The sequence below is a fragment of the Magnolia sinica genome, chromosome 2 (genome assembly GCF_029962835.1).
Source record: "Magnolia sinica isolate HGM2019 chromosome 2, MsV1, whole genome shotgun sequence".
In the NCBI taxonomy this organism is placed as follows: domain Eukaryota; kingdom Viridiplantae; phylum Streptophyta; class Magnoliopsida; order Magnoliales; family Magnoliaceae; genus Magnolia; species Magnolia sinica.
Genome location: NC_080574.1, coordinates 137434972 through 137447112, shown reverse-complemented (window position 1 = coordinate 137447112; position 12141 = coordinate 137434972). Strand labels below are relative to the sequence as shown.

The 12141-nt window shown below is 38.6% G+C and overlaps 1 protein-coding gene across 1 annotated transcript; it reads left to right on the top strand.

The window, feature by feature from the left end:
* The first annotated feature begins 3640 nt into the window (after positions 1 to 3640).
* Positions 3641 to 9948, top strand: LOC131237862 (chaperone protein dnaJ C76, chloroplastic-like). The gene is made up of 6 exons (XM_058235890.1): positions 3641 to 3798; positions 4930 to 5104; positions 6198 to 6390; positions 6752 to 6858; positions 7994 to 8201; positions 9586 to 9948. The coding sequence occupies exons 1-6, from the start codon at positions 3707 to 3709 to the stop codon at positions 9705 to 9707; spliced, it is 897 nt and encodes a 298-aa protein (XP_058091873.1). The 5' UTR covers positions 3641 to 3706; the 3' UTR covers positions 9708 to 9948.
* The last annotated feature ends 2193 nt before the right edge of the window (positions 9949 to 12141 follow it).

Sequence of the window (12141 nt, the reverse complement as noted above, 5' to 3'; positions counted from 1 at the left end):
TGAATTGAATTGACCATGAGGTGAAGGGAATTGACTGTGAAATGCATGAAATGAATTGGATATAATACATATATTCGATTAATAAATTCCACTTAATTTTTCATGTTGTAAAACTTACTAAATTCCAGTATTTAAATTCTACTACGTACGTCAAATGAGTCCTTGTGTTATTTTCAAGTTGGATTTGCAAAATCGCAATTTGAAGGCCACTTCCTGTCATTCCTTCTTAGTTAAAATGATTGTTCTCAATTGAATTCACCTGTAAATCCAAACACAATTCAATCATTTGCTGGAGAACTTGTTACTAAACCCATGGCCATGATCATCATAACAAGATGAATTATTGATAGCTAATCAAAACACTTATCTGCTCTTAAATTCTAAATGTTTTTTTATTTGGTAAAAAATAGAATCAGTGGACACTTCTGTTTGAGCAGTGTGGTGGGATCCATGACATTAAGGTAGGTGGGACCTAACTGTGCGGCCCATTGTGATGTATGTGACTATATTCACGCCTTCCATCCATAAAACAGCCTAACCCGACCCCGACTTGCTATCCCACTGGGAACTTATTTTTGGCACTGGCTGCTAGCTACGGTATAATCCGTAGCTATAGCGAACCACCCACTACCATATGTCGCTTTTTTGAAAAGCAGGGCTATCCGTACGCCTGGAGAGTAATCTGGGCAGCTAAAAAGAAATGGGCTTAAAAAGGTTTTGGGCCATATACTGGTTGTACAGTAGGAAATTTCTCAAATATCAAAGCTTTTCTATTTTTAATACTCGGGATGGATGATATGCAGGCACTTTGTTGGTGACTATTCAACCGTACACATGGTATAGTTGTAGAGAAATCTAAACCGTCAAAATCTCTGACCAAAAAATTAACTGAGAAATAAATATTAACCATCGAGTTTGGAGCACTCACAATTGAAATTTCAACCATCCATTTCATGGACATTAATTAGATGTTTAGGATTGCCTTACAGTGTGAATTTAGATATATGTTTCATACAACATGGGACTCACAGATCGGATGGTCTGGATAGCCTTGCTTCGGTGCCATGTATGAAGACGACGAGTCACCACCATTTTCTGAAATTGTGGTGAACTAACATGGGAGTCCAGAACAAGTTGGGATGGAACGTGGATTGGGTACTACCCCGCGTGTACGTAGGAAGCGACGGACAGGGCCTCTGAGCGGCTACCGTGATATATGGATTTTATCATACCGTCCATCCATTTTTCCATATTAATTTGGGATACAGGGACAAAAATGAGGTATATCAAAGGCTCAAGTGGACCACACTAAAGGAAGCAGTAGTGAAAATAGCATCCACCGTTGAAACCTTCCCAGGACCCACCTTGATGATTAATTTCCATCCAACCTTTTAATAAGATCAAATAGCCATCGATGAAGGTTAAAAAAAAACCTATTAGCTTGATCCAAAACTTCTGTGGACCTCGAAATGTTTCAACGGTAGATGTTTAATCCTCATTTTGTGGTACATTTGAGTTTATAACTCTCTAATTATTGGTACTTCACATTAAAATGATGTGGGAAAATGTATGGACAGTGTGGATGAAATACATACGTTACGTTGGACCATCGGAGGCTCTGTCCGTTCATAGTTAAGAACGGGCGGGTTTACTACCCAACTCGCGCTCGTTGGGAACTGGGAAGGGCTGGACGTGGATTGCCTGTAGACCCCGGTCACCACGGGTACAGCCAGTGACCCGATTCTGTGGGGCCGTTCATCCGTTTACCAGATCATTTTGTCGCATTAGCTAAACAATGACGAAGATCTAGAGCTCTAGTGGGCCACACAACAGGAAACGGTGGGGGATAATGACACCCACCGTTGAAACCTTTAAATGGCCCACCATGATGTGAATTTTTCGATCCAACATGTTCGTAATAGGGGTGCACATGGGTCAGTTAGGTTCAGTTCTGAGGTGAAATCAGGACCGAACCGTTTCTAACCGTTCTAGGATATCCGGAACCGGACCGTTAACACCCTAAAACTAAATCGGAACCGGACCATTAAAACTGAAACGGTTTCATGGCTCTAAGGCGAGGACTAGCCAAAGAGAGAGAAGACCGACAAGAGAGGGAACCAGAGAGAGGACCAGTGAGAGAAAGGAGAGTGAGAGAGAGGGCAGCCGCAATTGGGTCGGACGGTCAGTGTAACTAGGGGTTAGGATGTTAGTTTTTTTTTTTAAATATAAGTTCAGTTCTTGATACAGTTTCAGGTTCAATTTCGCAGTTTAGATCTACAGTACGGTTCGATTCTACATATCCTCGAATTGAGAATCGAACCGGTGTATTCGATTCTTTGATTTTTGGGACGGAACTGAACCGTTGCACCTTAGAACCGGCCCATTTGGTCAGCTCCGGTCCAATTTCACGGTTCTACTAGTTCAATGTGCATCCCTAGTTCGTAAGGTCATGCAGACATGGACAGAGGGCAAACACAAATATCAGCTCGATCCGAAACTTTTGTGGCATCCAAATAGTTTTCAGCAGTATTTAATCCCCACCGTTTCCTATGGTGTGGTCCGTTGAGCTTTAGATATGCGTCAATTTTGGTCTCATGCCTTGAAATGATCTTCTAAAATGGATGAACGGTGTGGATAAAACGCATGCATTGCGGTGGGCACCACAGAATGATCGGGTCTCCGGGCAATCCGCCTACTGCCCGGACACGCCAGCTACAATACGCTCCAAAAGAGGATAACCAACCGTCCATGTTAAGTGACGATGTGTGGGGCCACCTGATGATGAGTCTAGTCCTCTGCAAGATTTGGGCCGTAGATGTCAACAAAGGCGCCTACCATGGAACAAAAAATATCTACAGGTTATTTAATGCTCTCAATGAGAAAGGTGCTTGATACGCATGCACTTGGAAAATTAGCATCGTCTCATATATTAACTCAAATCGAACCGTCCAAACCGTGTGACCCACTGTTGATACGTAGCAGTAACAAAATGAGATTGGTTGAAAATTTCTCAACTCGGATTCGTAGAGACTACTTTTCTAAGTTAGGCCGTTCTCTATTTTTCATCTCAACCGTCCATTAGACATCTGGAAACCTGCTATTTAGTTCATTTCATTAATTATTATTCATCGAATCCGGGCCTCATAGCCTGGACGGTTAATGTACCACATACAAATTATTAGCTCCCGCATATCAGCCACCACACTCCACCAGAGTAAAAGAGTTTTTCTCAAATATCTAATCCCTCTTTAGAAAATAAAATACGTCACACGGCAGATTCCAGTTTACCACCATTTAAAAGATGGTAACGTCTCTTCCACAGTATACTTTCCATAATTGTGAGGTGATCCACAACGTCCAAACCACTTCCAATATTCGATAAAGTATAACATTGCATTGAAAAGATGGTAATAACCATCCGATTTGTCCTTGAAATTTGGACAGCTCACTTTTTTATTTTTAACCATTCATTTGATGGCTATAAAATAAAATTTTAGTATAGCACGATCAATTTATTTTCAAGATATGCTCCATCCATAACGTGACCCACAATTTAGATGGTCTGGATAGCCGTAAATAAGCATCAGATTATGATTCACCACCATTTTTAAAATGGTGATGAACTATCACAGTAGTTGCGGTCCAACTGAAAGCTAGTACTACAAATATCTTTACAATGCTCCTCTCTGCAGCATGACTCGAAAAAATGGCAAATTGCACCCCTTCAATGCATCCATTGTCACTACCCAAAGCTTCCCAAATTCAGCACAGATTCAATCCAAACAGACCCATTTCAAGGTATAAATCATCTATTTCTTGAATTTATGTTAATGGATTCTAAAGAAATTCAAAATTTTCTCATAATTAGAGTTCTAATTCAGGGTGTGTTTGGTTGCACCAAATATCATGATATTTCATGATAAATCAGCCTAATTCGGTGCATGATATCATGAAATTTCATCATATTTAGTATACTCATCTTCACCACAAAACCCAAAAAATTGGCAAATTGCACCACCTCAATGCATTCTTTTTTTGCCACCAAAAGCTTCCCAAAGTCACTACAGATTCAACTCAAACAGACCCATTTCAAGGTATAAATTATCTATTTCTTGAATTTATGTTAATGGATTATAAAGAAATTCTAAAATTTCTTATAATTAGACTTCTAATTTATGGTGTGTTAGGTTACACCAAATATCATGATATTTCATGATTAATCAGCCTAATTTGGTGCAAGATATCATTAAATTTCATCATCTTTATGATACTCATCTCCAACGCAAAACCGAAGAAAAATCGGCAAATTGCACCACCTCAATGCATCCATTTTCGCCACCAAAAGTTTCAAAATTCACTACAGATACAAGCCAAGCAGACCCATTTCAAGGTATAAATCATCTATTCCTTGAAATTATGTTAATGGATTATAAAGAAATTCATTTTTTTTTTTAGAATTAGAGTTTTAATTTAGGGTGTGTTTGGTTGCACCAAATATCATGATATTTCATGATTAATCAGCCTAATCTGGTTCAAGATATCATGAAATTTCATCATCTTTACAAAACTCATCTCTACCTCTAAACACAAAAGATTGGCAAATTACACCACCTCAATGCACCCATTTTTGCCACCAAAAGCCTCCAAATTCACCACAGATTCAATCCAAACAGATCAACTTCAAGGTGTAAATCATCTCTTTCTTGAATTTATGTCAGTGAGTGCTAAAGAAATTCAAGAATTTATTGGAATTGGAGTTTTAATTTAGCATGCGTTCGGTTGCAACAAATATCATGATGTTTTGTGATTAATCAGTCTAAATTGGTGCAAGATATCATGAAATTTCATGATATTTGGTGCAACCAAACGTACTGTTATGTAAAATATGTTACTAAGAGCCGGTCTTATGTTTGCTTGCATGTATTTTAGTTTGAGGCAGAGACGTTTTGGAATAAGATGTTGCATTGGAAACACGAGGAAAGAAGAAAGAAGAAGGGATTACTATCAGTTGCTTGGAGTTTCTGTTGATTCAACTTCTCAAGAAATCAAGGAAGCCTATAGAAAACTGCAAAAGAAATATCACCCAGATATTGCAGGCCAAATGGTCAGAATTTTATTTTATTGTTTTTTTTTTCCTTTTACAAATACTTCCATGTTCTTAGAAAGACCAACATCCTCTCTGTTTAGTGAAATGATCCATTCCTTTTAAGGAGCTGGAATTTTTAATGCCAGTAGCTTCATCGGAGCACTTGGATGGTCCAATTGGCCAATATGGACTGTTGGTTAGGTCCATCATACATTCCTTGGACTGCCACACAAAAATCACACCGTCGGACAATTCTAACCATCTGATCATTAACCTTTAGAAATGGACGGTCAAGAGTATTTATGGTAAAAAGAAATGTCCATTTGAGCATTCTGACCATCTGTTTGTTGAAGCCTGTCATGCATCTCCCTGTGTTCTAAAGAATCACTTCTCCCGAACAGTCCTAACAGTTCCATCTATGGCTTGGAGAATGGATGCCTATGTAAGAAAGGACAGCTTATGGATGGATCAGATCATCTGATTGGTGTGATTTTTTTTATTTTTTATTTTTGTTGTAGCCCGTTAAAATGGCTGTCCAGGTCAATCGACTGGACTATTGAAGTCTCCAAATAAAACTAGGTTCCTCATCTAGTTATTGCACTTCTCTTTACTTCTTCTTCTGTTTTTTTTTTTTTACTTATTTATTAGCTTAGCTCTCAGTTCTCACCGTTGATTTCTTTGAGATTTGTGATTATTTACATGTTTTTTCTGAGATCTCTTTTCATTGTGTTAGTTTCATACTTTGTCAGTTTAGTGATTTTGGCAGGTGGGGTCCATTATGGATGGACTGAATTTTCAACTTTTTTTTTTTAATGGTGGTGATGATCCACAATCGGCCCACTGATTGAATAGTTCTTATAGATTATGATGTACATTTCATCTTTTGAACAGTTTCAATGACCCAAATATCATCTACATGTGAAATGACTATAATCATGGATTAACGACTCGGATTGAATTGACCCGATCCAGTTCAAACCCCCAACGCGGGTGACTCACGACTCGACTCAAAACAGGACGAGTTTTGACCCGATCCAGTTCAAACCCCCAACTTTGTTTTGTTAGCCAACACCATTTCACCCGGCAGTTGACCATACTTCCATTTTTTCAGGGCCATGAACACACTCTAAAGCTGAATGAGGCCTATCATGTCTTGATGAGAGATGAGTTGAGAAGAAAATATGATGTTTCCACAGGCAAAAGGAAAGAAGGGATTGGAAGTAATTTTTCCGGCACGCCTTACAGTTCATGGAATGGGCCCCTAAGATCCCAAGCTCTGTTTGTTGATGAAAATGCATGCATAGGTGATCCACATGTCCCAACATGCTACCTAAAAAATGGATATATATATATATATATATATATAAAACCTTTTTTTTTCTTTAACATTTCTCATACATGGTCACCAATTGGACAGTCATGATTGTCCAATCAGTGTGATTTTCAGGCTATGCTCTGATGGGGGCCCACAATGTGTTCGGCTTAAACTGGCTTCCACGTACGCCATTGTAGTTGTAGCACCCTGCTGAAATATCACTTGAAATGTGCCTTTGAGTCTGTAAATGGGCCTTGATCAGATAACAAAAATGGTCCCATTTAACGCTTCTTTTTTTTTTTTCTTTTCTTTTCTTTTTAATCAATACCATCTTTATGGATTGGTTGCAGGCTGCAGAGAGTGTGTGCATCACGCCGGCAATACATTCATGATGGATGAAGCTCTTGGATGCGCGCGTGTCGAAGTTCAGTTCGGAGACGACGAAAAGAAAATCGAGGTACTTGTTATCCTTCAAGCATGCATGCATCATCCATACATATGTACACATTCTCATGTATCCATATGTATGCAAGCATATGCATATCAGTGGAGAGGCTGGATCTAATACACATGTTTGTACATTACGCTTAACATACAAATCAACCTGTGGGGCCCACCATGATGTTTTAATGTCATCTGATCTAACCACCATTTCTGCCTCCTATTCTCCTTGGCACCCAAAAATCAGATTGGTCCAAAAGGTCAAGTGGGCCACAGCATGGAACAGTTGGGATGGGAACGCTCGCCTTAAAAACCTTTCAGATTGTACATGGCCCACTGTGCTTTGCATATGACTTCTAATCTGTTCATGAGATGAATCCAACAAGGATGAATGAACACCCAGAAAATCAAGCCATTCCACACTCCTGTAAACCTAGCCATGTAAAATCATGCGTAAAACCTCTAAAACCCACCTGTGTTTTGGATCAACCTGAGTTTTAGGTTCCAAGGATAGACGGGACTCACCTGATGGATAGATGGATATCATTAAAACATCATGGTGGGCCCCACACATTGCTTTTGTGTGTTAGGCTTGTTCTAAAAGCGTTTGTATGAGATCTAGCATACCTAAGTCCATGTGTGTATTATGCATGATTGGCTAATTTTATGAAATGGGCTTTTCGAATTACATGTAATAAGCTCTAGATATGGTATAAACTTCTTGGATTTTCAGATTTCATGTCACTGAATGCAGATTTTAATTTGAATGTATTGAACTTTACTTTGACTTATCAGGACTGATCTAGTATTCTCCTACATAATCTTTATGTCTAAGAAAGCTTAGAAATGATTCAACCTTAATCAGAAGGCTGTCATGTAGGGGCCCACCAGCAGCTGAGCTGATGGGCCCCACAACTGATTGGTTCGATGAGGTGGTCCCCGTATGTGTAAACTGTCTGATCTGCACCAGACTTTTTCTCAATAGCACTTACACTAAAGCTTTGGTGTAAGCGATTAAACTAGACTCTGCAGAATGTAGCCTGTGTGTGATTGTCAATGCCTGATTGCTGCACAGATGCATGTTGCTTGGTGTATAATCCTCCTGCTAGATGGATGATGAGGAAACCCGACAATGTATGTATGGATGACAGGTGTCGGTCGATTCATGTCCGGTGAATTGCATCCATTGGGTGGACAGGGAAGAGCTGCCATTGCTTGAATTCCTCATCCAACCCCAACGCAAGCAGGGACATGGTGTTTTTGGAGGAGGGTGGGAAAGACCCTCTGATGTCTTCATGGCAGCAAAATCCTTCAACAAGCAATCAAAACAACAGCAGCAACAACATCATCACCATCAAGGTAATGCTATGGTCATTATACTATGCTCTGGCTGAGAGCCTGGGCCCATCATTCAATTATCCAACTGTGGATATGATGGTCCTTTAAATGGATGGCCCTTGCAGTGAAAGCTCCCCAAATTCAATGATCATAGATGTAGAATATTTTGGCCTTGTTGAATGTGAACCATTTGCTGTATTTTCTTTATCAACTGCCTATTTTCTAGGGAGAAATTCACCTCATGTAAAAATCGGCCCCATCCACTCTTCTGGTGGACCACACTTGTATTTTGTTATCTAATAAGTGGCTATTCATTATTTACTATGGTGTGGCCTACCTAATGAGTGGATGCTGCTGAATTTTGCACAAGGTGATCCTCATGGTGGGACCAACCTCTCAGCTGGATATCGACAGTACATGTGATAGGTTGGAAGTTAATCACTGGGTGGACAGCAACTTATCATCCAAAAGGTTGGATGTGAGCATGTCTCTTTCCTGGCCACCTATTGAAGAATTAAGTTTTTTTTTTCCCGTCTGGAGATTTTGATGCATGGGTCATCCATGCATCAATGGTTTGGATGACAGAACCATGGGCCCCACTCATACAATCTGAAAGCACGAATGTTATATCCAAATTTTCGGCTCGAGATTTGTATGTTACCTTATGTTACTGAATTATAATTTGTTGTTTGGGTCACTGCAATTTTTGAAGAAAGGGCATCTCTGTTCTTACTACCAATATATAGAAACGAGGATGCTCAGGTGTGGATGCTATACACCATGTTCAGTGTGTATAGTCTTTTTGTAACTGTTAATCCCACTGGATAATCTACACCTTTTTTCAGTGTATACAGCCTTCCAGTGGTTGTTGATTCCACCTCAACATCTGAAATATTACACCACCACTGTCAATGGTGTATTTGGTTGCACGATTATTATGAAATTTCATGATTAGTCAGTCTAATTTGGTCCAAATTTCATGATATTTCTTAATTTGATGCAACCAAAGATGCCTCAAGGCAAGAATAGTGGCTTATTGATGATACACCAGCTATTCCAGTGTAGTAAATGAATAACTTCAAATATATATATATATATATATATATATATATATATATATATATATATATATATATATATATATATATAGAACCCAGGGGTGTGTCTGGATGCACTATCAAATTGAATCGTAATTGTAGTAAACTAAAGTGGAAATGATGAAATTGTACTTAGCATTTATGCAATTCATGGCTACTTGTTATGAATGCCAGGAAGCATCACCATTGCCTTTTAATTAAACTGAAGTTCTCGAGTCAAATTCACTCGTGCGTCCAAACATAACCCAAATGGAAAATAATAGTAAAAGAAAAAAAAATTGTGCATTAACATTGAAGTGTGATTACAGGGCAAGCAACCGATGTGGATGAAACACCGGCCCAGGCCAAGGCTCGAACTAACGCGAGCATGAAATTACAGATGGAGAGATTTTCAAGGATCTGGACATGGTTGAAAGAACGGATTGAATGAAAAATCCAAAAAAAGATGACCTCCGGTATACAACAGTCATGCACACAATGGGAATGGAAAACAAAGAAGCAACCGGAACGAAAGAGCAAAGAGCAGACATGGCTTGGAGACTTCAAATTTGGTAATGTGCTATGTACTGGGATATGTAAATAGAAGTGAAAGATAAATAAATCACGAAGTTATTTTATTGTGAAGGGTGTGTTTGAATGCACCATTCAATTGGATTGTGGTTATTACTTCACACTCAACCTGTTTGGATTGATGGAATCTAAGATGTAGATTTTGCAAGGAAAATGTTGCATCAGAAAATTTTATATGGACATAAGAACAGATCAATATTTAAAAAAAGTGAGAGCTCTCTCTCAAAAGAAGTGGAAATACTTGTCGTTACACTATGGACGTGCCCCAACCCCTCTCCATTGCATGCAACACGCATGCTAGCATGATTTCTGTGAGACATCTGATGGTGTGATCCTCACACAGAGGAACACAGCATTAAAAATGAAGCTGGTCCATTTGTCGGGTGGGCCATTCATGTATAATTTCTTGTGGACAGCTGAGAAGTGCTTTTGAAACCAACCATTCATTTTCACATACACCTGAGGCGTGGAACAGCCAAGCGGTTCAAATGGGGGGGCGGGCTCGAAACCGACCCATTTAAGAATCAGCTCGAAACCGACCCATTTAAGAATCAGTCCTAAATTTTGGGACGTAGACCTATTAAAATTTATGTTGGATCTACTAGGGCTGAAGTAAAAAAATAGTTGACACATAAACCCGACTTGCTTATCATGTGGGTTAGGTCAACGCGATAAAAATTACAAAATTTTTCACATGAAGAATGTTTCATTTCATCTAGCTAGCGGTGGCTATTATTTTGATGGTAAAAAGTAAAATAACTATATGTCCATTTTTTATTTTTATTTTTCACGTGAATAATGTTTCATTTTTTCTATAAGTCCATTGAAATTTATTTATTTTTTTCACATGAATAATGTTTCATTTCATCTGGTTAGCAATGGCTATCAATTTTGATGGTAAAAATTCAAACAATTATAGGTTTAAATTCAATGGTTGAAACAAAATGGTGAGGCTAGTTCAATTAGTGTGAGTTTTGATGTATCATTCTCTATCTTGCATGGCACATAATTATCTTGAGTAATGTATGGATAATATTCGTTTTGGAAGAAAAAAAAAAAAGAAAAGAAAAAGAAAGGTAGTCAACAACTTATTACTTCATATCTAAAAATAAAACAAACAACCCATGTATATAATTAACTACATTTGCTTGAGTATAGGTCAGTTCAAGTACGTCTTGTATGAATAATAGATTTTTATTTATTTATTTATTTATTTTTTAAAGTCTGTTAGTCAAAGTTAGATTCATTTTAGTATAATTCAAATCAAACCCATTTAAAACTCGGGTCTAATCAAATTAAGTTAGATTGGTTATGAGAGAACACAAACATAAGTTAATTGGTAATTTGAATCAAACTTTTAAGCCTAGACCTCTCCCATGGGTCAAAAATATCGAGGCTATAAGAGGATGACTTCTCCCATATGGACCCCCACCCCAAATATTGATGGGGCCCACCGTGATGTATGTCACTTATCCATGCTGTCTATCCATTATGCCAGCTGAATTAATGGCATGAGCCAAAAAAAAATAAAATGAGTCGGATCTAAAGCTCAAGTGTACTACACTAAAGGAAAAAGGGAATGAAACACTTACCACTTAAAATCTTTCGTGCCCAGTGTTTCCTTTGGTGTGGGCCACTTAAGTGTTGGATATGTCTCGTTTTTTTTTGGCTCATGCCTCAAAATGTTCTTATAAGATATAGGTGAACGGAATAGACATGTCATATACACCATGGTGGACCTCACAAATTTAAATCAGTCATTTTGAATCCATTTTCCAAGCAAAAATTTTAAGGGGTTTTCAAATAATGTAAAAGAGTAATTATTACTTATTTAGAAGATATTTATAAAGAATTTAAAATTATCAAACAAGCTATTAGAATTTTAGCACGTGATGAGGAGCACTAGTAGAAAGATGTATTTCATTCATCTTATGAAAGTTTTATACACGCAGATCAATGGCGTTGAATGTGGGCCGTTGCTGTACTTTTTCTTCTTAACCGTCTATGGGCCCGACATAGGAAGGTTAGGATTGGCCTACCGTGGAGAGTTTTGTGGGACACAGCAGATCAACGGTGTTGAATAAATAACCATGGGCCTACTTACCAGAAACCCTCCTTTGGCAAAATGCTTTACACGTGCATGCCACGTGATACACGAAGTAGAACGTCGTGCACACGAGCTGCACGCGTGGCTTCGCGGGCTAGCAAACCTGGGAGAGGATTAGGTGTTACCCGTGTAATGCGTTACCCGGTGTTTCCCTCGACGTGGGTCCCATCTTGATGTATGTAATGTA